At 46.5% G+C, this 27969-nt stretch overlaps 3 protein-coding genes across 3 annotated transcripts in view; 1 reads left to right on the top strand and 2 right to left on the bottom strand.

Annotated features, from left to right (window-relative positions):
- Nucleotides 1-11: 11 nt before the first annotated feature.
- On the bottom strand, nucleotides 12-2689 carry LOC108546437 (uncharacterized). The gene is made up of 3 exons (XM_017898500.1): nucleotides 2525-2689; nucleotides 606-1934; nucleotides 12-500 (listed from the first exon to the last, which is right to left on the bottom strand). Exons 1-3 carry the CDS (start codon nucleotides 2585-2587, stop codon nucleotides 12-14), a joined length of 1881 nt encoding a protein of 626 aa, XP_017753989.1. The 5' UTR covers nucleotides 2588-2689.
- Nucleotides 2690-4562: 1873 nt separating this feature from the next.
- On the top strand, nucleotides 4563-9705 carry LOC108546477 (uncharacterized). The gene is given in 6 exon segments (XM_017898560.1): nucleotides 4563-4897; nucleotides 5170-5607; nucleotides 5702-5804; nucleotides 6778-7200; nucleotides 8782-9200; nucleotides 9262-9705. Coding segments are annotated over 6 exon segments (1776 nt in total). The 5' UTR covers nucleotides 4563-4717; the 3' UTR covers nucleotides 9475-9705.
- Nucleotides 9706-10614: 909 nt separating this feature from the next.
- The window catches only part of ninaC (STKc_myosinIII_N_like and MYSc_Myo21 domain-containing protein ninaC), an 18485-nt gene continuing 1130 nt past the window's right edge, over nucleotides 10615-27969 (bottom strand). Inside the window, 23 exon segments of the mRNA XM_017898600.1 lie at nucleotides 10615-11740; nucleotides 11812-11902; nucleotides 11991-12190; nucleotides 12293-12507; nucleotides 12925-13022; nucleotides 13489-13685; nucleotides 13764-13945; nucleotides 14101-14175; nucleotides 14307-14566; nucleotides 14635-14924; nucleotides 15060-15521; nucleotides 15592-15733; nucleotides 15796-16006; nucleotides 16081-16421; nucleotides 16609-16808; nucleotides 16880-17068; nucleotides 17139-17333; nucleotides 17335-17433; nucleotides 17499-17589; nucleotides 17684-18075; nucleotides 21879-21983; nucleotides 23824-24005; nucleotides 24080-24318. Coding sequence (XP_017754089.1) covers nucleotides 11405-11740; nucleotides 11812-11902; nucleotides 11991-12190; nucleotides 12293-12507; nucleotides 12925-13022; nucleotides 13489-13685; nucleotides 13764-13945; nucleotides 14101-14175; nucleotides 14307-14566; nucleotides 14635-14924; nucleotides 15060-15521; nucleotides 15592-15733; nucleotides 15796-16006; nucleotides 16081-16421; nucleotides 16609-16808; nucleotides 16880-17068; nucleotides 17139-17333; nucleotides 17335-17433; nucleotides 17499-17589; nucleotides 17684-18075; nucleotides 21879-21983; nucleotides 23824-24005; nucleotides 24080-24290 — 4764 coding nt within the window. The 5' untranslated portion in view covers nucleotides 24291-24318 and the 3' untranslated portion in view covers nucleotides 10615-11404.

Below are 27969 nucleotides of genomic sequence, written 5' to 3'. Positions count from 1 at the left end.
CAACAAAAGTATCACCGGTAATAGTTGTTCTTTAAAATGTTATTCAAAATTTTAGAGGAATTAACATAAATAGGTAGATCCATAAATTCAGGATAATCATAATAAAGATGCCGCATAGGTGAAGGCGCTGGTGGTACACCCGCCACTGTATTAATAAGTGACGAGTTCGTACCATCGTCATTTTTTGACGGTACTAATATAAAATCTTCGACATCATAAATGAAAGGCGTTAACGGTGGATACTGTGGTAGTTGTGGAAAACCGGGTGGAGCACGAGTGCATGTTCGTAAAGTATTTATATTATTAGATGAGTTCGTGTGCCGTTGTCCTGTTGTGATATCCATGTCTGGGGTTGCAGATGCCCGTTCATCGAAACCTAGATCCGTAGACGAGGACGACGTACTGCACGACGAAACTCGTTTATGTGCGATCCTTGAAAACCCGTCATTCGAATCTTCGTTATCCGCTACATAATTTAATTCCTGTTCCAACTCTTTACCCTTTAAACAGAAAAGCGAATGGTAAGTTAAAACAGTCGATTAATTAATTAATTAGCCGATACACTTGGTCTGATAATGAATTAAATAAGAAAATTGTAAGCATACCTGAAAGAGATTGATCCGGTACTTGCGATTTACATATTTCGAGTAAACTTGTCGATCTGACGGCTTCGTATCGACTGGGACCATTTCGACATCGTCATCCGTCGAAAAAGCACTGTCCGTTTGCGTAGCCGTTTCTTTATATTTTATATTTTTCCGCTTCGATCCTTTATCTTTTACTGGTGTCCTCGGCGAACGGGATTTATATTTAGTTGGAATATCTAGTCTAGAATTGCGTTTCCCTTCCGGCGTTTTCTTTTCGCTCCTATGTTCAATGTCCTTCTCGTTTCCGTCTTCATCGAGTATAACTTTCCTTCTTTTATTATTGGCAACAAATTCGGTCGACGTTTTCTTCTTTCGCTCGGTATCGTGCTTCGATCCTTTCCTTGACCGAGATGCAACCGGGGAGTAGTTATTGTTCACTTTCTTATAGAGGAAATTATTCTCCTTCGGCTTCTCGTATTTGCATGATGCGAAAGACTTGGGAAACGAAGAGGACGAAAATTCGTCCTCGGAAGAAGTGCACTGTTTCTGAAAGATCCGTGCAATTTCTTCGTCTACAGCGGAATTGCTGTCTTTCGCGTCAGTGTATGACTTCGAAGATTTGCTTCGAATGGCATTGTTTTGTATCCCTGATTTGTTGTGTTGGGATATATTCGTCATGGGGTTCTTGCTAAAACTATGCTCGTCAATTGATATATCCATGGGTTCCTCCAAGATCGAGTACGATATAAATCTGTCCATGTTATCGTACTCCAATGACATGTTCATTGCCATCGTACTATTCGCGTTGCTCCATTGTTCGTTGGAAGAGTCAGAATCTTCTTCGGCGGTCACCATTTCGTCGTTGGATCTGTCATTGTCCCTCTTTTCTCTGCAATTCTTGTTGCGAGATGACGGATCCTTGTTTCCATTTCTAGAAGGGGAAGTAGACCTAAAACTTTCAGGTTTCGTCGAAGACTTGTCACTCGAACTTCCTATCTTCGTGTCTTCCTTTTTCTCTTCCCTCCTCATCTTCTTTTCCTCGTCTTTTTCTTCGCTTCTTCGTTTCTCCTTTTTATCGTTTGCCTCTGCGTGTTCTTTGGAATCCGCGGATCCCGAAAAGCTTGTTCCGAATATACAGAAGCGCAAAAGGTGCAACGGGAACATGATGTATTTGATACCATTTTCTATGATACCGCCTCTCAGTGAATGCAATGCTTCGATCGTTGGCATGCTCATGTTTTCTTTCGCTTTTCTTGAGTCTCTTGCTGGTGCTTCACGAGGAAATGGACTGTAACGATTGCCTGCGACGGTAGGTTTCAACGGCTCTCGTACACTCGATATATTTTCCTGTGGAATTAATAAAAATGTAATAACTCGTTCAGTTTACTAGGATTTCTTCTACTCGTTAAGTGCGCGAATAGCAGTGCAAATGCTATCCTACTCCAAATACGTGTATTTACACAAATGCGTGTACGTAGGAGCACTCGTTGAGTATCGAAGCACTGACGTATTTCAACTAGAAAATGTTGATCATTAAACCGTTTAATAGATATTAAGAGACTGTTGTGTGATGAAATACAATTCGTGAATTTCGCTCGAACTTTGTGCAAGATAATCTTGTCAAAAATGAATATTTCTTCAAGCACCAAAGGAATTTATCGTTACGTAAATATTATTAAAATTCAGATAATTTAAATCATAATTAGTGTTGGTTTATCTACAGGGTGACGTCACCGTACACCAGACTCTGCTATAGTATTGTTTCGAATGATAAATGTTTTAATTAACGGAATAACTTCTACTTGACTCATCGGGAAAATAATACTGCAAAGGAAAATACTAAACGCGAGATCACTTTTGGTATTAAATACGCGTTCTCTAACTTCGCTTAATCGCCTCTCTGTTCTCTCACTTTTTTTTGAAGCTAAAGTACTTACGTTATCGATATCGGAGTGTTGACGTCTGCTCTTTTTGCTCGTGCTTTTATTTTCTTTAGGCATGATTGCTGGCACTCTTCTTGTTATCACTACGTCACTATCAGCGGAAAAAGTATCAATTCAAATTCGCAACCAGTGCATGACAGACCACTACTGATTGCTACACCTGAGCGATTGGAAACGAAGTGGAAAACCAGCGTGGTATTATTTGTAAGGAAAGGAGACCCCGGGACCCTGATCCCTGATTGGTCGAATAATCAACGAGACAGGAGAAAATTTATATGAAAGTCCAAAAGATCCGGGGGTGATTATCCCTTCCGAACTTTCCACCGTAACGTTTCGTACTCCTTCGCTTTCAGGTCAATTCACTCCCCTCGATACCTTGCCGTTTATTATTAGACACGTTAATCAGACCAAGTTCTATCTACATTTTAAAACAACTACACAGATTAGAGAAATTTCATGAATTTTTCAAGTCATCCTATGAAGCCATCGTGTTGCAATAATTTGCAATCATGGTATCTACTTTGACGAGCGATATATGTAACTTTGCGTTTATCGAATGTATCGAATTTCATCGATTTTTACTTGACCTAACGTAAGAGTTACTTATCTGCAAGAATATATTAACCGAGATGCTGTTCTCTTGTTAAACGTCATTTATCATTCGTAATATTCTTCAATAGTGCATCAACGATCCGTTAAGCGAGACCGAAGAATGCAAGAGCCTAGAATAAAGGGGAACTAGCCCATACCTAAATCGCTTCTAGTCCTTTGAAAGTTCAGAATCGTGGATCAAGAGTAATGAGCTTGTTTTGAACAATTCCTGTTAATTGTTTCCTCAAAAGTTCTTGATCTTTGAACAATGGTATTACTCGGCGTGACAAAAGGCTCGTACCTTCGAAACATGAAATATTCCAGAGAAGGTTGATTTCGTGAAATCGTTCCGAGCAATTGTCACTTGTATTCTACATTTCCAGATACCTGACAATTCCACGACTGACGACCTTCTACAGTGTAGAAGGATTCGATTTTTACAAAGAAAATTGGATCCGTTTCGTTCGGTATGAGTACAAGGTAAAAATGTTACGTATTAATTTAAGTATGGCTGCGTCGTTACAAATTCGCTTATGGACTTAAAGGCTGTAAAGAATATTGGAGTTTTACGAATTATTTTTTAAGCAGTTACTCGATGCAACGAGTTTACTATGTTTGCGTTAGGAACGTAAAGGTAGAACTTTAACAATTACGGAATACTGTTATAGGATACGAACTCACGCAAGCATGTAGGCACGCGAGAATGTACGCACGCACGGGTGCACATACACTAGGATGCATGAGTGAATACGTGTGTGCACGAACGCGGGAATTCATAGTCGTGTGTACACCTGTACGCTCGAGTGTATGCACGTAATAATATAAGCACGCACTCTTCGTTGCTGCTCTAATATAATTAACTGTACCTATGTATTATTTTTTAAATTATTCGATGTGTCAGGTTTCAGGTGAAATTTCGATAAATTTCCTTATTTGTAAATAATTATTTTCTTTCGTACGAGGTATTTCAGAGAAATAATCTTTTTATTCAATCTCCTTATCTTTATCGGTTTAAGTATTTTCTATACAAATTGATAGAATTTGGGATCGTAGTGGAATTAAAGAGAACACTTATTATAAAACGATACATTTTAATAATAGATAATAACTCGATCGGTGTTTACAGTTCAACGATTCTACGGAGAGTAAGACGCTCGAATAAAAGAATTCGGACACACACACACACACAACCATGCATCAGTACGTGATCGAAAAAACATTTTAACATCGAGGTTTCATGTCTTTCTGTAAGATGTCTCGATTTGTGTCTTTAGTATTCCAACACAAACGAGTAATAAAAATATAGCGTACAGCCTGTCGACGAAAGTTTCTAAGGTCGCGCGCAATCCAATAAAGCATGGCGGCCATATTGACTATGTACTCCCAACCCAGCACCAAGGATGTTTGTGCGTGCCTGGCACCACTGCTGTTACTTCGCGGTCGTTGTCGTCGTCAACGTCGTCGTTGTTATTCTTATTATTGGCGTCAACGTTGTTCCTATCGTTGAATTGTAATCGTCGTTGACGGGCAAAGGTATCGAACGGTTCGCGACGCGGTGATAACATTTTCATAGCTTCGATACTTTCTGTCTGCGAAATGTCAAATCAAATATGTCTAAAATGGAACAGTTTTTTAAACAACATCGCAACGAGTTTCGAAAGCTTGTGGGAAGAGGAAGGTTTAGTAGACGTGACATTGGCAAGTGATGGACAGTGTCTTACAGCTCACAAAGTGATTCTTTCAGCAAGCAGTCCTTTTTTCAAAAAAGTTTTTCAGGTTGGTTTTCTACATGTTTGTTTCGTATTTGCGATGCTGTTGACATTTTGACAGCTGTCTTATCATTCGGTAAGATACTTTGTTAGTATCTTTAATCGATAAGATTTCGTGAAAAAATCATTTAAACGATAATTGTACAATATTTGAGGTTAGCCTAGATTTGAGTTATGTGTATTATATTTATATTGATTATTTGCTATATAATTTTTACATAGTATTTGTATTATAGGTTAATAAGCAAGTATTTTTAAAAAATTTTTCTGACATTATAGACAAACCCCTGTCAACATCCAGTTATAATACTCCAAGATGTGCACTTCAGCGAACTAGAAGCCTTACTTATATTTATATATAAAGGAGAAGTAAATATCGAACAAAAGAATTTGCCGGCACTTTTAAAAGCCGCAGAGACTTTGCAAATTCGTGGTCTTTCGGGTGGAGATATATTTGCTAAGGAATCTTACAAGAGATTAGTCGAATTGGAGCAAGCAGTGGAAGAAGCAGCAGCAACTGCCAAGGAAGAAACTCCCAAAAAGAAACAAAAATTGAATAAACATCAAAATTCTATATTAGAAACAGCACTGACACCTAAAGTATCGCAAGCAGAAAGCACAGATGATTCCACAACTAGCGAACAAGGTAGTAAAGAAGGAGATTATCTATTGCAGAAACATTTGCAAAATCCAATCTATCACCGTTTAGAAATGAAGGTTAGTTGTACATTATACCAATAATGTCTAGAGCTTTCTATATGATAGCAATTATTCGAATATATGAAATAAAGATTAGTAAATTGTATTTCAGATAGAGCCAATAGAAACTGCGTTAGAAGATTCTCAAAAGCAATCTGCATCGGACAAAGATCCTGCAGAAAGGTTGGACACAGGGCAGGTCGAAGGAAATCAAGGTTAGTACTGTATGGAATATTACAATACTGCTTTATGTACAATAATAGAGAATATAATTATTTGCATGTTATCTGAAAAATATGTTATATTTATTTTGCGTAATTTGCGTATATTTTGACTGTTGTACTTATGTATATATGTTTTAGTATCGCATTATATCTTATATCTCATGATAAATTATGTGCTATATTTAAAAATTTGATAAGTTAGAGGAAAAAAGGCATAATAATTCTTGATTCCATATTTCACTGAATGTATATATATATTTATATATGTATATATATACACACATGCATATATCAATTAAAATTAACATGAATCTATTTATTATGATCAGAACAGCATAATGAATGTTAGGGTGTACGATTGAATTTACAATTTGATCGATACAAAATTCCGTATTAACTGTGTATGTGCAGAAATTTCATTCAAGTTAGGTGCATACTCGTTTTCGGCGCTTTTTCAAATCGTTGAGTTAGCTTTGATCATCAATTCTGCTTTATCCACATTGGTGTGGCACGTATTTCTTTCATTTCTTTTTATTTCGTTCGATGTTACAAGCGAACTTATAGTGGAATTGGAACCGTGTGTAGACAGTAAATGTGTGCGTAAATAAAAAAAAAAAGTACGATCGGAGAAACTAGAGGTCAAGGCGTAGATAATTTCGAGTTATCAAGTTGGACAGGTGATTAAATGAAAGAGAGGAGGAAGAAATTATCTTATTCTCGTTATTTAATACGAAAAGTCCTGGCTTCTAGTACTCGGTAACGTGTTCTAGACTTTGCTCTACGTGTACGCGTAAAAATATCTGTGCATGCGTGACGAAGAAGATAAAATGGAATGATACGCGATCGATCGTTTAACACGGCATTAAAGAACTTCGTCGAATTTGCTTGATTGTTCGGTACGCTGCAATACACGCGTGAGGGGGATCCGTGTCTAAAGCAGGCTGTGCTCTGATGTGTGTGGCAGGGTCTGGGAACAGCCCTGCTGAAGACATTTCCGGTTTATCTGGGTTATCCGGCCTAACTGGATTCTCGGATGTGAAGCCACTACTATACGCGTATCAGCAACTACCTTACGCCGATCTTCTGCCGAGTCCGGAGATAATCTCAACGTGGGCATCCTCTCGACCGATGGATCATTTGGCCTGTGACCTTATGAAGATCCTTTTTACCCCGGAGGAGAGGATTCTCTGTAACGTAAACGGCAAGATGGGAAAGCAGCAGTTCGATAGTAACAAAATACATTTGATAAGAGAAGTTCTGTTGCACTTTAGTGGTATTGCACCAAATAGCGTGGAATGGGAGGAAACGTGGAAAAATTGCGTAACTAAAATCGATACTAGTAATAGGGGTTTGAAGAGGTATCTATTCCAAAGGCGGTCGGTTTATAGTCAATGACTAGGGCGTTTCAAGACAGGGGTAAAATGGAAACGTTTTCACTGGCTGGAATGAAGGATTTCTCTCGCTGATTCGTCATCTCGATTGTCCTAGATCATCTAGGGCCGTCTTAGATCGCCTCCAATCTTCTCCGTATCCTATCTTTTCGAAAGAGGGATGCGAATAGGTGGAAGCAAGCAAATTAAGAGAAAACGACGGAACGTTTTTAAATGAGAGGGAGAGAGAGTGGGAGAGAGAGAGAGAGAGAGAGAGTAGAGGAACGAAAAGCATTCTAGGCATGGTCCAACTATTTATACGCTTCACATTTGCTTTCACGAGGCAAATGATCGAGTAATTTTTAATTAATTCGAGCATTTGATTATTCGAGATCAATCGTTTACCATTGTCTTTCGTTTCGATAACGATCACGCATCACGTGCTCCGAAGACTCGTTTTTCACGGCTGGAAAAGTCGCTCGCTCCATTATTTCATTCTTTTGATCTTTTTTTTTTCTCTTTGTACCTTGTATCTCGTACCTTATGCAACGCAACATTCCTTCCAATTATTCGTTTACGATATTTATGCAGACACGCACTCTCGCCGTAGACGATCTACATAACACGTATTAATATTAAGCGCAATGTGTCATAAGGACCCGCGAAATTTCTTACACTCGAACGCACGGGTACGATCACACACGCATTACCGTACACGCGTAGATGGGTACACAGATGTACGTTTACCTGTGTACCTTTGCCTGTATACGTACTATACACGCGTGCGAGCATAATCGCGTTCCGCGTTATCGACGACTTTAGAGGAGGAGGAAGACGAACACGTCGGAGCTTTTACGATGAGGGTAGTAATATAAGATATGCTTCTACGATATTTAAGGCGTTCAGTATGCCGTGACGAGACCTCACGCGAACCATTCGCAGCTATCGACGGCACATCACCTTTTTTATTTTCTATCCAACTTTTATTTCCAACCGAACAAATCTCGTTTCCGCATTTATCCGTTACGTTTCTGTTTCTCTCGTTTTGATCTCGCGAAGGTACGAAACGCTTCGAGTTGACTGTTATTTAAATCTATACTATTGTAGACGAAATATACACACACACACACGTACTCGTTCACTCATATACACACACACGCATACACACAAGTACACGTACACTGAAATGACTGGTTGCAAATAAACCTATTTTACATTTTTAATTGTCTCGTCATTTCCCAAGAATCCGTTTTCCCCGTACGCGTGTGCCAAGCCAACTATCAGACTCTCTTGTCTATCTGTGTATCTTCCTGGATAACTTCCCGTGTGATTTAATATTTGCAACAAAAGCCTGCGAGCAAACGAACTAATCGTAAGAAGAGAACGAACGCATCGACGCACTCTTGAATCATACGAATCTGATCCATTTTCCCAAAAAGAAAGAGAGAGAGAGAGAGAGAGGAAAGATCCCAGAAAGAACCAACAAGACTACTCCTTCTTCGCATTCCTTCCGATTAGCTCCGTTGATTGACGAAGACACGCAAATATCTCGAATCGAACGAAGAAAATTTGAAGTCGCGGACTGGTATTACTTGCAGGATCATCGAAGCCGAACGTAACAGTAATCGCCGATGCACGAGAGACCTCGACTCCTTCGCCGGAGCCGGAAACGCGCGCGGGTCTTCCAATTGGCCTCGATCGAACACCACCTTGGAATACCTATCGGCACAGCGACGAATTTCACTCGCCGAATCATTCGTGTTCGGAATTGATGACCTAATCCACGAACATTCTCATGGAAAGGGACGCGAGAGTTCTGCGCTCGGTGTTCCCGACATGTCCCGGGACCACTAGCAATTCCGAATTCCCGGAAGAGGCCGTGAAAGGTGCCACGGCGTATCCACCGTACCCTTGCCCGTTCTGCGATAGGGCCTACACGAGTTGGGGCTTTCGACGGAGGCACATCAAAGCCGTCCACACCATTTCGCCGTCTCTCAACTGCAAGTGGTGCTTACAGGTATGCAGATAACAGTTGTAGCATCTGATAAGGTGTAAAGTGAACGGCAATGTTTTTTCAGGTTCTTCCGACGCATGCGGCTTGGAGACGCCACGTAATATTAGCGCACAATTTATCAGCCAGCGACGCGCACAATGGTCTTCTAATCTTGGAGGAGGCGCACATGGTCTTACAAATTGCGCGACCCACCAGGTTGGACACTTTAGTTAACATAATTAAACAAAATTCCCAACAGAACAGCAATCAAGATAACTCTCAGTCGGACAAAGATTGAATCGTCGATGGATCATGGCTTATCGAACCTGCTCCAATTTGTTTGCATGTCAGGGTATCGTGCGTGTACTTGTGCATACGTTATCGGACATTTGTTACGGATAGTTGACGAATTTTCTTCTTCACACGGAACCCGATAGAACAAAGAGTTAGATATATATATTTATATTTGTTAAGTTATACTCGATTGCGGAGGATACGCGAACAATATTTTTTTAACCCTTTACACTCGACGATTTTTCGGCTAGAGAAGAGTAGAAATTCAAAGATTCTCTATTAAAAAGTTGACGATACATTTTTGAGCAGTAAATAAAGAATTGTGTAATGATAGAATTGTAGAATTATTTGACTTTGATACTTCGCACACTGTTACATTGCATTAAATTTCATATATTAACCCTTTGGCTACGGCAGACTTTGAAACGCACCGGTCGTATCACACGGGTAGGAATTCATTTACAATGTCCTTCGAGAACGGCAAAATTTTGGATAGAGATGCGTTTTTGTGAAAACGTATTTCAATGATCAAAAAATTGTATTTCACTAAAAACCGACAATATTATTTATTTCTTTGTATTATGGACCGAATAGCTACTATAAAAATTAAAAATTTAACGTGTTTATTTAATTATGGATAAAATATTAAGAGCGCTTACATGCGCCTTCCGTGTCACAAAAGCAAAATTTCTGAGCGCGTATATGCGCCCACGGTAGCCAAGGGGTTAATTAATATCTGTCTTCCAAATTTTATGAAATGATGACTGAGGGTCACCTCTCGAGTGCAAAGGGTTAATACAGTATGTCTAATCGTCTTATTGGCGACAGTTGTTTTCTTTCTCTTGTATTTTATATATATATATATATATTCTTGTTGTAAATATAGCTTCTATAGTGATTATCGATGGCCAGTATCACGCTGTATAGCGTAAAGTATTTTTATTGTTGTATTAACTAAATTTTTATGAAGAAAAAGATATAAATAAACGTTTAACTTATGACAAAGTATCTTTTCCGTTTCTTTGCAAATTTATGGTCGCGTTCGTTGCGAAGAATAGGAACGTGGTTTAAAAAATCAAGTCACCCCGTTCTTCTTTGACTCTTTATTCTTTAAAATGATCTTGACAATCGTGCATCAGTCGGTTGAAATTTTATAAATACTATGTACTACGTAAAAGTGAGGGGGAGATTCGTGCTATGTAATATTGTAAAACCGATCGTGCAGGGTGGAATTTTTGACAACAATTCGATTGTTTCGTTAGTGAGCATCGTTGCGACTGATGAAAGGGTATGAAGGTGAACTGAAACACAACCCCTTAAGTTCCTTTTGCATCGTGTGAATTCTTCGACAATTTCGTGTATTGTAATTTTTCCCCTTTGGTAAAAGAAAAAGAAGCGTTTTCTCGCGATTGCTGTTATCGTTTGTATCGTTAAAGTGAAAGTGTGTTTGTGTGTGGCGAAATTAAAAATAATGAACAAGTATTGTACATCGGCAAGGAGCATTGCTAACTGTTGGAGAAGACAGGCACGCGGGAAAACGAATCGTTCGATGAAAATTATTGTACATTGGACAAAAATTCCGACATCACGGTCGCTCGAGGAGCGAATGAAAGTTACAAAAGAAGTTCACCGGCGAAACGCCTCGACAGCTTCTATTCAAAAAGGGAGAAGAAAGAAAAGCATTAAAAAAATACCAAAAATACGTATTTACATATTTGTGGATAAAAAGATTTCTCTCCGAGTCAGCAATAATGGTAAATTAGGTATCGATCTTTCAAATCATACGAGTCGTGCATTTGTTTCCGTCGGGACAGCTACAGGTACCTTGCAGGCTTCTCTTTTTTTTTTTTTTTTCTCGCGATATTAGCAATTCCAACTGGTCCAGTTTTTACGCTGGTTCGATACATAAGGAGTTTCCGTCGCGGACACGAATTTTACAATTCGGCCACGTAACCTTCGATAACGATTCCCGGTGCAATTTCCGCGGTCACGCTCTCGGAGGCAGCGTTGCTTTGGCCCGCGTTGCCCGTTCGATCTTCTCCCCAGGCTGCCTCTTTCGCGTATTTCTCAGACATTCTCACCATCTCGTTGGGACTCCACTCGGGAGAGTCTCTGCGACTACCTCCGCTTTTGTAGACAACGTTCGACTCGTTCTCGCGATTCCCGCGGTATCCTGTACCTGGCAGTGGCGACGGAGAATAGGAATAGCTATCGTAGACCGGGGTTCGCTTCATGGATGCTCTGTGATGACTCGTTTTCCTCAACATCGCCTGATCAAGCGGATAATTAGTCTCGTTACTTTCTTACGCGTCTATACACGCACCTCTTCGTTTTGTCTTACCTGGAAATTAAACGGTGGCTCGTCGGTGTCTTCGTTGCTGTCGTAGTTGCTCTTACGACCTATCATCTGCAATTCCTGAATCGGATTGATACTGAAACGAAGACAGAAAGACAAGCGGGAGTAACATCATCGAGACTGGTTTGCTAACGAAAATTCAGCTTAACGTGGCGTGTTCGCACCGATTATTATTGCCGCTACTCCTGTTAGTTTTATCCTCGTGTTCCCATTCGTGGCTGGAAATGTCTATGGTGCTTTTACTTCGAAAATCTGAGCTATAATTGTCGGAGCTGCGCGTCGGGGGTGGTAGCGATTGATTAAACGGAAGAGGTGGAGGCGGTGCGTGTTTTCTAGAGCGTATCGATCCGGTACTATCGTAATTCTGGAAAGCGAGATGGCCACGAGATATTGCCGCGAATATAGGAGAAGTAAGAGAGAAAAGACAGTGGATCGAGTGATCGACGAGTGGTTTAGTGAGACTTACTGAGCGAGGATTATGAGCGTTAGCAGGTGGTACGGGACTATGGCTGCTCGATGGACGTTGCGAGCCAAAGTTATCCATTCTGCTTTGGGACGACTCGTCTGGAGGACATCGGACCGAGATATTCGGGTCTCTGGAAAACGGAGTGTCGATCAGACTCTGCCCCTCGGTCGACTGCGCCACTCGATGTGGCGAGTTCGTTGTTTGAACCTCGACGTCTGAAAAATGCAGAGCAATCCGATGTGGGAGTGAGTTCTCTTCGAGGAAAAGAGTCGCCACTCGGCTCAGGCAATCGAGATTTTATATTTTTCTTTTTTCTCTCGTGTTATTTTCGTATTATTTTCGCATTACTTGAGCGAAATAATCTTACGAGACGAGTTCGATGAAACCGCGTCGAGTCGGTCGAATTACGTACACAGAGTGTCACGGGAGGTGTGATCGTTGATTTTCATTTGGGAGACTCGATTTCCGTGCACACTCTGTATGCGTAGTCGACGAACTGGAATCGGGCAAATAGAAAGGAGAGCGATATTTGAGATGCGCGAAAGAGGTATTAAAAAATGGGATTCCGTTCTCGCGTGGGTAAAAGCGTGTCGATGCACTTCCGATTGGACGAAACAAAATGTAATAGGCACCTCTGGTACGACTGTTCCTGTTGGCCCACGGCTCTGTTTTTCTCCGTAATGGCGCGTCCCAGGCTTCGTGCTCGTCGTCAGACGCCGATGACGCGGATCTGCGAGAACGTATTTCTCAGTTGACGCCATAAGTCTCCGAAGAGTTCTTAAGCGACTCTTACTTCGAGGTAGAGACGGCACACAACGGAGAATGAAAAATAATGACAAAACAGAGCGCATACAAAAATTGCAACACGGTACACGTAGAAAAGAAAGAAGCAAGAGACATGAATAAAAATATGAACGCAGGTATCGTTGTATTTTTGTCCTAGTGTGTCTTTCTTACGGACAAGTTACGCAACAAAGCGCGACCAAGGCACAGAAAACTATGCGACAACTACATACGATACGATTAATGGCGAACGACGTCTAGTGACGAGGGTCGACACTAATTTTATTAGAACAATTTTTCTTGTCTAAGCTTTGCTATCGATTTGGCACCATTGGTGGGATTCCTTATACTAACTACGGCTAATGCGAAAAAGGAAAAGACACTGACATCGGGCCAACGTGAAATCCACTCACCTAAAACCTTTCAGTTCCATTGCCATGACGGGAAAAGGAAAGTCATGATAAAAATTGAAAGGTAACTTGTGCACTTGGGGTGGTTTCAACTGGCCTAAGTATGCGGATGACGAGATGTTCGAATCTACTTTATCTATAGATATTTGATCATTCGTCGCTGTGAGAGATGCTATCATCGCCTGATTGAATAGATGCACCTGTTGCAGAAAAATATCCAGTGAAATTTCTCTCCGCAGCGAAAGCCAATCCTTTCTCACGCGACCACCACTACTCACTTGTTGCGAAAAATGCACGAGGTCTTGATAGCGGGCTGCACGGTACCGTAGGAGGACTTGGAACATGCTCTTCGACCTCCATTTGCTGCTGTAGAATTTCATCATGTCTATCGTCTCCGGACCCATCTTCTCCTTCCCAAGAAGAGGCGCCGTCTCCTTCCTCACCACGTGACCCCTGTACGCTGTTTTCCATGTAAACACATCGGTTCGATTAAACGAGTGAAAATCGTGAAAGCATCGCGAACGAATAATCGGACATGAGACAATAGCGACTATCAGGCTCGTCAAAAAGCAAATCTCATTCTCCCTTCGCCACCACCATCCATCCTCTTCCTACCTTTCTGAATCATTATCGCTGCCTGGTCTTCCGATAGCTCCACCGTCTCCTTCCTCTTTAGGGACGCTTTCTTCACTGAAACAATTCCCGTTAAATTTCTCGTCACGAATGGAAAAAGTACGAGCCTCTCAAAAAGCGAAAGACGCGGCGAATCGGGGAATCGGCTCGCACCCAATTTTCCTTCTCTCGACGATCAGTCTACCTACCAAGATCTTTCCTTATATTCGTGATCTTCGACGCCATGCTTTTCTTCGCTAAGAACGCTCTCATCATACATTGCACCTTTACGATCTTTTTCACCTGTGTCTCGTACAAGCGCGAGAGGTATTCCTCGTTGTAATACTTTAGAAACACTTTCGTCTTCCCGATTATCCAGCCCTCCATCTTTAGCCTGATCAGTAGCAGCCGGCAATTGTCCTTGGTTATCTCGACGTTCTCGTCGAAATCGAACGCCAGGAATTGATACCTAAGGGTTAAGAATACTCTCGCATCGACGGACAAGATAATTTCAAGGGTATCCGAGCAGTAATCTACCTTCGAAGAAACTCTGGGAAAGGTATCCTGTGCGGGTAGCCGCGTTGCCTGGCTTTGGCAGTGTCAAGAACAGCCAGCGCTCTGATCTGTTGCCTGACAACGTCCCGATAAAAACCGCGAGGCGCACCTTCGAGATCGGATCTTATACACCTGACGAAATGAATGCCACCACTTCCACCGCCTATCGAAAGGTTCTTAAGGATTTCCAGGCTGACGGATTTAAAGGTGGACGCGCAGGTTCTCATTTTCCGTGACTGGGAGAATTGTCCCCTGGATGCGGTGTTATACCTCTGTTTGCAAAATAATCGGCAAATAATCACGGTTTCCGCATTTCGATCTATCCATCTCGTCAGATCACTGTCTACCTCGTTTCGCGATTTTTCTTGCCTAACGATAAAAATTGAAATGTTATTAAGCAATCTCACCCTCGGTTTCGACGTCTCCTGCATCAGCGCGCCCCATTTGCCTTTGGTGGTCGTGGTCTCCGCAACTTTCGGACATTCAACGACCACGGTCAAGCTTCCGGCCTTCGTCAGCTTGTTCGTGAACAACTCTTTCACGGTCTCGATGGTCGACAGCCTGAGCGTTTCGATCATTTCCGGCGGGACAAAGTCTCGATTCTTCTCGGCAATCTCGCTAGCGTCGTAAAGCAACTTTCCTGTATAATGAGCGACGGTAAATTCGTGAGAACTCACTGCTTTTATGTAAATACTATCCGATCGTTGCCGGATCTTGTTTATCACGTATTGGTAATCGAGCGTGTTCTTCGACGCCTCGTCGATCGTGGTGAATAAGCCTCTGTCTTTGCTCAGTAGCCTGTCTATCGCATCTTTGTTGTCGTAAAAGTGCAAACGCTGCATGGGTATTTCCTCTTCCTCTTGCTCTTGCTACGGGCCAAGATCATAAGAGATTGGAACGTTATCCGCTTACGAATAGGCTAGTTTCGCCAGACCTTACCATTTCCCAAGCGAACACCCTTTGATTGTAATAGCACTGCATCTGTTCGTTCATCGTGTTCACTATTAACTGCTCCAGCCGATTTACCGAGAAACACTCGAATCCGAAGAGGTCCATTACGTTAATCGCATATTTGTCACCGCTAAAAGGCACAGGCGTTTTAGATAATTCCGAATGGTTAGTCAGCCTCGTTTCGAAACTCACAATAAAGACCGCGTGACCGTAAATTTATGGTTGATAGTGTTTATTATCCAATCGGTTAATCGCTGATAGATCGTGTTGGCTAATACGTCCCTCGCGTCTTTCGCTTCGTCGCAGCTGTGTTTCCTGCGTATGACGCTTCCCTTCACGATCAAGCAGTAATTCAGCAACGCCCAGATAAATTTCTTCTCGTCCAGCTCGAGGAGCTGTGCGACTGGAACATGGAAAAATAGTCGAATTATCCATCACCGTGGTCGAGATAGAAATATTCTACGCCGATGCTAATACCTTTGGTCGCCGCGTCATTGTTATCCATGTCAGCTTCTCCATTGTTCCCTTCCACGAATCGAATTTCCCCGAGAATCAAGATCGCAGCGAGTATCTTCCAGATCGTTTCGTAATATTCCTCCATTTCCAAGATTTTCAGATTTTCCTTCAGTTCCTCGAACTTCACCACGTTGCCGCGTGGATCGTTACGAACCTTGAACGATCGCTTCCGTTCCGTTCCCTTCTCGCTTATCCTGAGGTAACGCAACCTCCTTCCCGGTGGTAGATGATACTGCTTCAACTTGCTCGTGCTGTCGAGGCCGTCGTAGAAGTAGTACAACACGTGGAAATTCGATTGATTTCTGTCGAGGAGATTTATCTCGTGACTACCGTGGCCAATCGATAAACGTACGATTAGATCTACGGGCAAAGTTGCAACGCAATCTCGAAATCTAATACACGAGAGTAAATTGCTAGTTCTAGCTGCACGAAATCCGGTAATAGAGCAACCTAATGCGCGCTAGCGTAAATAGCAGACCCGATCTTAACCTGTCGCGGGTAGAAACGCGCCATTTTTCTAGCTGATATAACCAAAATATGCCGCCGGAGGCTTTCCCGGAAGATCCGTACGTGGTCTGTATTTCTAACACACATCTGGTCGAGTTTGGATTTAGGGGTGTGGCAGCGTTACTGAAAGCGTGAATCACTTTGATAGCTCGTATTAATCTTGCTCCAATGTCTTGCAAGCTCTGAAATCAAACGAACAAACACCTGTCGCATGCTGGCTTCCTCTGTTTACACTTTGCTGATAATCGCTTACTTTTCCCAGGTACATGAGGTGTTCGATGAGATACATCATGTTGGTCGTTTTCCCGGAGTTACTCTCGCCGGCGAACAGAACGTGCTGAGCCTCCTCGTTGTGCAGCACGTCCTGATACGCGCTATCAGCTACGGAGTATATGTGAGGCGCGTTATCCGACCGCGACTTGAACTGATACTTCGTATGATACTGGAATCAACGAGAGAATTGAATTTAACGGGATCTCGCTGGACGGGTTCGTTCGGCGAACGATTCTTACATCCGACCCGTAAATGTCCTGCTGTTCGTTTGGATTTAAGATCAAAAGGATATCGCCGATAAAACTGTGGTAGTAACCTTGCCGCAATCTCTCGTGCAGTTCGTCCAAAATCGTGTCCTCCGTGAGGTTCTCGAGCGCGGCCAGGTCTTCCATGAACATAGGTTCCAGAGGATCCGTTTGATCTTACTCGGAACTTTACCTTCAAGAAACCTTTACGAACAATTACTTCCGCCTTCCTCTCCTGTTTACCCCTCGCACAGGCGTCCATCATCAGTACCTTGATCTCTTGAGTTAGCTGCAAGCATCGTTCGCGTTATCGCAAAATTCTTTCGCAAAATTCGCACCGTTTCGTAGCATTACCAGGTAATCGTTCTGAGGCAAGTCGGCTAGGAAGGGATGCTCTGCTATTTCCGCCATGAACGGCCTGTTGTCTGGGTTTTTCTCGAGACATCTGTAACCAGGTAGGAACGTATCGAACGGTATCATCGATGAGAAAGTACGCGAGACACGCGTGACAGAGGTACTCGTTAGCGCGGGAAACGTACTCGCCGATGAAGTCGTTGAAATTTTGCGACCAGTTGGACGGCCTGTACAAATTGGGGGGAGGATTGCGAACGATTTGGAACAAGGCTCTGGTGGGATGCATGTCTTGAAACGGGGGCTTCCCGTCTGCCAGCTCGATCGCCGTGATCCCGATCGCCCAGACGTCGGCTCTGTTTCCGTATCCGTCGCTGGAACTGGTCCCCTTGCTCATGGCTACTTCCGGTGCCATCCAACTGGGCGATCCTATGCACGTGTATCTCTTTCCCAGTTCACCTTGACACATTCTTGATAGCCCAAAATCGACCATCTTCACTTCTCCCTCTTTGGTAAGCACGATGTTGCTGCCGCGAATGTCACGGTGTATCACGTTGTTCTCGTGCAGATAAATCAGCGCCTGAGAAACACATGGTAGCCCGTTAAGATTCGAAAGAGAACGTGTAGACGAAGGCTGGACAAAGCGCGATCGAATATCTCCGGCTCGACTTTCTTCTCTTTTCGCTGCTCGCAAGCGCGATTTCGTCGGGAGAGTAGACACCGGTACCTCGTTCTTCGTGAGCATTTATTTCGCGTGTAATTTGCCGGCATTAAACGTCAACGTGGCCTGATTTACCGCACGAGCGACCGTGGACGAATCGCTACTGGGTCCATGGAACACGTACCAACGCGAACAAGAAGGCGACGTCCGAGGAGAAGAAGAAGAAGAAGGGGTTGCGTGCACTTTACGAGAAAGGATGGTAAGACGAGCGGAGAGAGAGAGAGACAAAGAGGAGGAGAAGAACGAAGAACGCAGGAAATCCTACACGTGTACGGTGTATACTCCAAAAACCATTCCTCCGTGTTCCTCGATAATCGCGTTCGATCGGAAATCGATCTGCCAAGATGAAAATCACTTTTCGCGAAACGTACGAGACACACGACAGAGACGCGATTAACGCGATTAACGTTTGGACGATAGTTCGATCGATGCTACCTTTTTGTTAATGGAAGGCACGAATAGCCGACAGGTGAATGGGTCCGTAAACGCGGAGGGTATCGATGAGAACCGTCGAAGATAGGAAGTATTCACGCGCGAGTTCATCGAGGTTTGAGGGATCAGGTTCACGAAGTTCTCACGGCGAGGATAATTAGCAGAACCCATCGATTTTACGCGGTCCCGGTGTTTTTGCAGGGAAACCGAGCCGCGAACCGCGACCGCGTATCGGGTATACCGAACGGAAAGGAAACGACGCACGATTCGAAACGGAAACGCGCGTTTTACCCTCGGCGCCGATCAGGTTGCAACGTTTGACGCGTAAATGACACCCGTCCACTCTGGTGTGTCCAGTATTTTTTTCTAATCGTTTCCTCGTGTTTGTTTCGTTTCCGCGGTTGTTCCGCGGACCGCGACGCCCGCAGAAGGCACGGAGTCGGAGAAACGTCTCGTACGATATTAAGGTAAATTATATTCCGCGAGGAAAGAGAGCGGAATTACGGAGCATTATCCCATTGTGACCGAGCGAATCCTATCCCTGCTAAAATTACAGAGCTCGAAGCGGGAAACGTTCGCGATTCGTCCGTGTCGCGACTCTCGCTTATCCCTCGGCTTATCCTTCGGGTTCTACCGTCCTTGACTGTTGCAACGCGGCCATCTCGCGCGGACACGGAGGGACGCGAGTACGCGTCGGAGGAGAACGGGACGGAAGTCCTCGCGCTCTTGATCTTCGTTGGATGCACCCGGCGAGAGAGACGGTTGTGCGGAGAAGGGTGAACCAGCGGGCAGCCTTTCATTTGCGAGCAGGTTAATTAGCGAGCTATCTCGCCTGTCTTATTTGTAATTTATACCCCGTGGAATGCGACCCATTGACGCGCGTCTTTCGCCGTCCTTCCCATGCGCCACCGATTTTCCGCCTACTCGCAGACTCGCGAATTACCCCGTCGCGACGACGACGCCGAATCGGCAATATGGCACGAACTAGCTCGGTCCGCCCTTTCTTCCTCCGTTCCTTCTTCCCCGTTTCGTGTTTCGTCGAATGCTCGCTCGAAAGCGACGCAAGGAAGATTTTGCTCACAAGAGGTACCGCGAGATCGCGATGTTTCGAGCGCTTCGTCCACCTGCGTTTCGCGAGATTTACCTGGATCACTTCCTTCAGGATGAAGCCGATGTGTTCCTCGCGCAGCTTCTTGTTCATGGCCAGCAGGCCATGCACGAGGTCCATGGCTGTCCCACCCTCGCAGAGCTGCAACCACGCGATAGGAACGATCATTGATCCTCGTCGTCGCGTTTTCTCTCGGAAAATGCGAATTAACCGTGCCACTCGCACGCGATGATACCGCGTACGTGTACCACGGTCTCGTGATACAGCTCTCTTTCCCAGTTCACCTTGACACATTCTTGATAGCCCAAAATCGACCATCTTCACTTCTCCCTCTTTGGTAAGCACGATGTTGCTGCCGCGAATGTCACGGTGTATCACGTTGTTCTCGTGCAGATAAATCAGCGCCTGAGAAACACATGGTAGCCCGTTAAGATTCGAAAGAGAACGTGTAGACGAAGGCTGGACAAAGCGCGATCGAATATCTCCGGCTCGACTTTCTTCTCTTTTCGCTGCTCGCAAGCGCGATTTCGTCGGGAGAGTAGACACCGGTACCTCGTTCTTCGTGAGCATTTATTTCGCGTGTAATTTGCCGGCATTAAACGTCAACGTGGCCTGATTTACCGCACGAGCGACCGTGGACGAATCGCTACTGGGTCCATGGAACACGTACCAACGCGAACAAGAAGGCGACGTCCGAGGAGAAGAAGAAGAAGAAGGGGTTGCGTGCACTTTACGAGAAAGGATGGTAAGACGAGCGGAGAGAGAGAGAGACAAAGAGGAGGAGAAGAACGAAGAACGCAGGAAATCCTACACGTGTACGGTGTATACTCCAAAAACCATTCCTCCGTGTTCCTCGATAATCGCGTTCGATCGGAAATCGATCTGCCAAGATGAAAATCACTTTTCGCGAAACGTACGAGACACACGACAGAGACGCGATTAACGCGATTAACGTTTGGACGATAGTTCGATCGATGCTACCTTTTTGTTAATGGAAGGCACGAATAGCCGACAGGTGAATGGGTCCGTAAACGCGGAGGGTATCGATGAGAACCGTCGAAGATAGGAAGTATTCACGCGCGAGTTCATCGAGGTTTGAGGGATCAGGTTCACGAAGTTCTCACGGCGAGGATAATTAGCAGAACCCATCGATTTTACGCGGTCCCGGTGTTTTTGCAGGGAAACCGAGCCGCGAACCGCGACCGCGTATCGGGTATACCGAACGGAAAGGAAACGACGCACGATTCGAAACGGAAACGCGCGTTTTACCCTCGGCGCCGATCAGGTTGCAACGTTTGACGCGTAAATGACACCCGTCCACTCTGGTGTGTCCAGTATTTTTTTCTAATCGTTTCCTCGTGTTTGTTTCGTTTCCGCGGTTGTTCCGCGGACCGCGACGCCCGCAGAAGGCACGGAGTCGGAGAAACGTCTCGTACGATATTAAGGTAAATTATATTCCGCGAGGAAAGAGAGCGGAATTACGGAGCATTATCCCATTGTGACCGAGCGAATCCTATCCCTGCTAAAATTACAGAGCTCGAAGCGGGAAACGTTCGCGATTCGTCCGTGTCGCGACTCTCGCTTATCCCTCGGCTTATCCTTCGGGTTCTACCGTCCTTGACTGTTGCAACGCGGCCATCTCGCGCGGACACGGAGGGACGCGAGTACGCGTCGGAGGAGAACGGGACGGAAGTCCTCGCGCTCTTGATCTTCGTTGGATGCACCCGGCGAGAGAGACGGTTGTGCGGAGAAGGGTGAACCAGCGGGCAGCCTTTCATTTGCGAGCAGGTTAATTAGCGAGCTATCTCGCCTGTCTTATTTGTAATTTATACCCCGTGGAATGCGACCCATTGACGCGCGTCTTTCGCCGTCCTTCCCATGCGCCACCGATTTTCCGCCTACTCGCAGACTCGCGAATTACCCCGTCGCGACGACGACGCCGAATCGGCAATATGGCACGAACTAGCTCGGTCCGCCCTTTCTTCCTCCGTTCCTTCTTCCCCGTTTCGTGTTTCGTCGAATGCTCGCTCGAAAGCGACGCAAGGAAGATTTTGCTCACAAGAGGTACCGCGAGATCGCGATGTTTCGAGCGCTTCGTCCACCTGCGTTTCGCGAGATTTACCTGGATCACTTCCTTCAGGATGAAGCCGATGTGTTCCTCGCGCAGCTTCTTGTTCATGGCCAGCAGGCCATGCACGAGGTCCATGGCTGTCCCACCCTCGCAGAGCTGCAACCACGCGATAGGAACGATCATTGATCCTCGTCGTCGCGTTTTCTCTCGGAAAATGCGAATTAACCGTGCCACTCGCACGCGATGATACCGCGTACGTGTACCACGGTCTCGTGATACAGCGGCGATAGAACATCGTGGCCTGGTAGCTTTCCATTCGGATAGGTAGCCGAAAGTAGCGCGATCGTAAAAGCGGCGTTAAGATACACGAGTGAGTCACTCCGGCGTACTTGTTCCTCGAATTATATCGTAATCGTTAGTTTACGGAAAGCAATCTTCGATTTGCGTCGCTGTTTCGTAGGTCGCGAAATTGCGGAAGCGATTTAAATCGTGCTACTCGAGACGGAGCTTAATTTTCCGCGAGATTGCGCGTAATTGCCGGCGCGATCTCGACATCTGGTACTGCGCGTCACGGTTCCTCCGCGTGTCTCGATCCTGGATCCCGGATTTATACCGGATTTATCCCGGATCGATCCCGGCTTTATCCCGGGCGGGCGAAAGCTCGTGTAAAAGCCGCGATTAAATTTGAATCACGTCCCGGTAAATTCGTCCGTGTAAGGGTTTCGTGGCCCCGATGAATCCGGACGGGGAGGCATTTAGCCGTACGGTACGAGCTTTAAGCGGACGGAGCAAGCACGCGATGCACGCGGTCGATGCATTCTTTCGGGCGAAAGCGCATCGAGAGCTGCACGAAAAGTTCGTCTATACGGTGCCCGTAAAACCTGCCCGCGATACGATATGAAATACCATCGGCGATAAATCTTTGGCACATTGTCGTTGCGTGTCGTCCTCCTCTTTTCCAGCTCGGTCCTCGCCTCCCGTTCTCTCCCGGTCCGTTCGCTCTGGTCTTGCCTTTGAGAACGTTTACCGAGCTTTTTACCGGGATCGATTGACTTGCAAAATCGTGGTTATTTTCTTTGTCCGCTATCCAGCCACACCGCGTCTATTGTACACCTGTTTCTTTGCCCGTGTGCCCGATGCTCGCGCGCGGGGGGGGGGGGGGGGAGGAGGCAGGGGGTGCCGAGGCAGAAGCGTATAATCATCGGCAACGAGCGATCCACGACACCGCTCTATTACCAATTTCGCTCCGACGTAGGAACATTCGTAAATATAACGTGGCGTTCGGCAAGATCGCGTTGAGCGCGATAAACGAAGAAGGGAAGGGAAGAGAGACGGAGGTACGTCGTTGGTATTTAGGGACCATGAAAGGTTGAACGTGCACGCGTATGCGTTAAATCGAATATCGACGCTTTGCTTGAGATAAGTAATAATATTTCGGGCGCACCGAGGAGGTCCACCCGTAAATTAGGGCCGCGACGTGCCAGGGCTCACCTGCGTACACGAACGAGTTTAATGATTGTTTAATGGCCGCGCGTGTCGTAAATTATCCGTGTATTCGACCGTCTCAAATGCTTGAAATTGCCTCCGGGTCCTGGCATGGGTACGTACAGCAACTCTTCCATCGCCGTTGCCTTCCGTTCTTTTCTTTTTTTCTTTCCCTCTTTCTCCTCACCCACCCCCTGCGCCCGACCCCCCGGGCCCCACCCTCGCTCCTCTTCTCCCGTGTCTGTTCGCGGTCTCCGCACTTTTCTTTCCTTTTCTTTCCTTTCCTCTCCCCCCCCTCCTCCTCCTCCTCCTCCACCTCTTCGTCCCTTTTCTTTTCTTTCCCAGAAGAATTACGATGTTAGAGGAGCGGCGTTACGGGTGTATCTCGGAATCGATGCTCGAACGCGATATAAACGTTCTCCAGGCAAATAACACCTACGTCGGGCGCGATTATACCGTGGCTGCGAGACGAACCCGCGGGCAAAGATCGACTCGTTCTATCGGGCCTTACCTCCATCACGAACCATATTTGATCGTACTCGGTCTTCTTGCCCGATCTTCGCCGGTAAATCCCGTAAAAGTCCGGCAGATTCGGATGCGCCGCCAGATCTCGGAGCACCTTGTACTCCTCCACGATCAGCGACTGCGATTCCGAAGTGAGCTTCTGCACCTTCACGGCCACCCTCTTGTTCCCTGTGAACGTGCACCACGCGCGTAGAATCGGCATTTGAAAGGTGTATCGAACGGTGCGTGTCGCGACACTGTACCTGCTTGCTGATCGATAGCCTCGAAAACGTCTCCGCACACGCCGGAACCTATGCACTCTCTGAGCAGATAACGTTTCCCGGGGTCTTGTATGCTGTCCAAACGTTGCATAGTGTTTCTTCCCAGTTCGTCGAAATCTTCGTCGTCGCCTCTGTTTCCTCCTCGTCTCTGCTGCTCTCTCCTGCCTCTCCTATCGTAGGCGTAATCGCTCATGATCTTGGCTCGTTTCTCGCGTCGCTGGCTGAAACATCGTGAAACGAGAAACAGGGAAAAGAGAGAACGAAATCGCCAGGTTCGTTTAAACGGATGAAAACGAACGAGAGGGAAATGTTGTGCCTTTTCAAGCAGCGCCAAGGGAGGAACAATCGCGGGATCGATCGGCATCGAGAGGAAAAGAAACGATTCTACGGTGCAGAGGACGCGATGAAAATCCAACGGCGCGAGGGGGGGCAAGGGAGAAGAGAGGAGAGGGAAAACGAGAGGAAAAAGGGAAAGAATAAAATTTAAACGGTTCCGATCGAGTTGCGTGGAGCGAAAACCTCTGGCAGGCGCATCGGACGGAAACTCGGAATGACAAAAAGTTCATTAATTTTGTTCTCGTTTCCACGATAGAGTGCTCGTCGATGCAGCGGCACAGGAAGAGGTCGTCGCGTACCTCTTCACACTCACGGGAAAGCAGGACCGCGGTGGTGCCTCTTTCCATCTGTTCGAACGACGAGAAGGTCGAGAATGACTCTTCGAAGAGAACGCTCTACGGATTTTTTACGAGAGGCCAGGTTCGGCCGGTCGAGGGTTTCACGGCGCATCGGCACAAAGGTGAGTGCTAATTATATTCTTTCTCGAGTGCCGCGTGAACGAGTGGTAATCGCTAATTAGTAGCTCGCTTCCTGAAAGCTTCCACGAGGGAAGGCTAAAGCTGCGCCAGGAATTCGAAAGATATCGCGCGTTCGGCACGGCATCGGAAATCATCGCGTTCCTCCCTCGATCTCGCGTCTGCTTATTAGACGTTATTTCCTCCTGCCTGCTATTCTTCTCTTTTTCTCCCGGGCACGAAGTCGTTACAGTTGTACCGATTCGTTGTTCGCCGTGTAACCGCGACGCGAGGCAACGTACGACGGAACTTGCGGGTTTTCCGTACCTTTCGTCCACACCCCTAACGCGCGCTGTCTCCCCTAGACGGGGAGGATTTCCACGATTTTTCAGCCGCAACACCGCAATGGGATCGCGTCACGACCACGATGACGCAGTGGCAGGTAGGAATTTCATCTTGGACGAATCGGATTGATTCGCAAACATGAGCTTTGCAGTTTTTCTTTCGTCGTTTACATCCCCGTCGGTACTTGTAGGGCTGCGGAAACGTTGCAGGGTAATGCACATCCCATTTATCGGATCCTACGGATTGCGTAAGAGTATTTAATGGGCTAGCCGAGTCCGTGAGTTACGAGTGGCTCGGTTAGCTGCTTTACCAAAGACACGATCGATCCGCTGCGTGGACCTCCGTTGTTTCTGTCCGATGTATACCGGCATTATCGCGTGGGCAGTTGATAAGCTTCGTTGACACGAAACTGCGTATGGAAATATCTCGGGGTTACCGGATCGTTAGTGACAGCGGCGTAATCCTCTGGTCGAATTCATTAGCCGAGTTTACGCGGTAACTGGCGCAGTTTAGCGACGCAGCGCGTTTGACCCGCTGTCCGCGATTGCTGGATCGAGGGCTTTCTCTGGACTCGCGGCGCGATGGCGCGCGGAGGATCGCGGCGTACCCGCGAGAAAACTCGGCGAGGAAAGGCCCCTGCGGAGAGGAGAGGAGAGAGGCGTGGGACGGGGTTCGAGTAACGAGAGGATTCGCGTCGTTAGCCAATTCATTTATTCCCGGTGGGTCGGCGCTCGTCCGGCATAATCCGTCGATTTGTCGGCGCGGCGTGTCTCGTGTAATGCTGCTTCTTGCCGCTTCTTGCCGCTTGTAATCGAAGAGGGAAAGGGAAAGGGAGAAAGGGCAAGGTAGCGAAGGCGGGAGCGAGAGGGCGACGCGTCACTGACTATATGTGAACGAACGGACGTAAGAAACTCGGGTTGATCCACGATGTCCACACGATGGTTCTCTTCTGCTCGTATGCGATACGACGCTGTGTTCTCCTCTCCGCTTCCTCTCTCTCCCTCGGTTTTCTCCGAGTGGTCTCGCGAACCGAGAGCGCGCCTTGTCCCTCGCCCTCCTCCGCTTCGGCTTCTTCCTTTTCCTCGTTGTTGGCCGTCGAGCGGTGTGCAGGTTTATCGGTACGACAGGGCGTTAAATTATTGATGCCCGACTGCGCGTCGCGAGAAGACGAACGAGAAGAAAGGGAGAAGGGTAGCGAGGTAAGGACGGGTCGTCCCGTGATTTCAGAAAAAGCTTTCCGTGCCACTCGGTCCACGTCGCTCCTCTCTCTCTCTCTCTCCTCTCTCTTTACCTTCGTCTTCGTTCTCGCGATGGGCCGCGATGCGCGCGAGTCACGTCCTCTCTCTTTTCTTCTCTCCCTCGTCGGCCGTGGCCGATCGCGAACCCGTGCAGGGCTCGCGCTCTTTAAAAGGGAACGGACCGAGTGGGGGCGACGAAACGCTCGTTGTGGGAAAGTTTGGCTCGCGGCCGCGGACCCCGCGGGCCCCGCCATCCGATTCACTCGGATCCGATCGAGAATCGCTCGAATTTCCACGCGTCCATCTCGTCTTTCCCTTCCTTCCCCGATAAGACTGTCGCGCGAAACGAAACGAAACGAAACGAAACGAAACGAAAGGAAAGGAAAGGAAAGGAAAGGAAGGGCGGGCTCGGAGTTTCGAACGCGCGCTCCCCGAGGAGATCCGTGTGGGAAAGTTGATATTCGTTGGCCGAGGAAGGTCCCCTGCTATAGCGCCGGAATGTTAGCACCGCGAATCCCTGGGAAGAAGCTGCGACGCCGGTAGTGGCGGTGGAAGAAGAAGAAGAAGAGGAAGAAAAAGAGGCGCAGAAGCCGAAAACGATCGGCAGCCGACCGGTTCGGACCGGTTGAAAAGGGTTCGACACTCCTTTGGCCGGAAAGCACGGTAAACTGGTGACAAGTGGCTCGTTTCTCTGGCTTTTCTGCTCCTCCGCGGGTACGTCTCGTCTCGTACCTTTAAACGCGACGCGCCTCTCGGCTCCGTTACTCGGAAAAACTAGTATAGAGGCAAATCGAGGATCTTTCTCGTTTTGTTCGGCCATATCGCGCCGCCTCGTTCTCCGTGGAAAAACCGGCGCGTATCGGTCCCCGCGACGGATATCGACGAGACGTCGCGGTCGAAGACGTCGCGCGCGGTCTTCACCGTCAGGCACGAGGCTTCCGCTTCTTGCCCTCGAATCTCTCCGTCTCTCCGCCTACCAGCTCTTTTTCCCTCCGCTACCTTTTACAGATTCTCCGAGATCGATCCTTTCGGCAGATAACGCGTCCACCTCTTTGGGATTCCGAGGCGGAGGTGTCGCTGTTCTCGCGATCGAGCGCGAGGATCGAAAAATCGCTCGTTCGTTGCCGGTCGTACGTTATTTCCGTCAGGGGGTTAATCGATACCGAGAATCTCGCCGCTGTTCTTCTTCCTCGAAGCTCATGCAACATTTAACTTTCCGCTATATTCTTCTTCGAGCTCGCGGCTCGCGCTTGCTATTCCCTCTTCTCTTTCTTTCGCTCTTGTCTTACCACCGTGTACCTCGTGTCGTTTCTTCCTTTTTTTTTCTCTCTCTCCCCCTCGGTCGTCTCTTCTCGTTCTCTCGTTGGAAATACCGATACGTCGGTCCGACTACCGCGTGTCCGTCTTCGTCATTCTTGCTCGGCCGAAGTTGGCTCGAGACGACACCTGCCTGGATTTACCTCCGTGCTAGCTGCGCCGCTACGAGACGAAGACGCTC

The sequence above is a fragment of the Eufriesea mexicana genome, unplaced genomic scaffold, assembly GCF_001483705.2.
Source record: "Eufriesea mexicana isolate 0111107269 unplaced genomic scaffold, ASM148370v2 scaffold654, whole genome shotgun sequence".
Taxonomy (NCBI): Eukaryota; Metazoa; Arthropoda; class Insecta; order Hymenoptera; family Apidae; genus Eufriesea; species Eufriesea mexicana.
The sequence above is the reverse complement of the archived record's forward strand: the minus strand, read 5'-3'. Positions and strand labels throughout refer to the sequence as shown.

Bases quoted from the DNA above. Each gene is read 5' to 3' on its own strand.
- LOC108546437 (XM_017898500.1), bottom strand. From the start codon at position 2,587: ATGCCTAAAGAAAATAAAAGCACGAGCAAAAAGAGCAGACGTCAACAC. The intron at 1,935-2,524 runs GTAAGTACTTTA...TTAATTCCACAG, and splicing joins AACACTCCGATATCGATAAC to GAAAATATATCGAGTGTACG. The intron at 501-605 runs GTATGCTTACAA...TTCTGTTTAAAG, and splicing joins ACCGGATCAATCTCTTTCAG to GGTAAAGAGTTGGAACAGGA.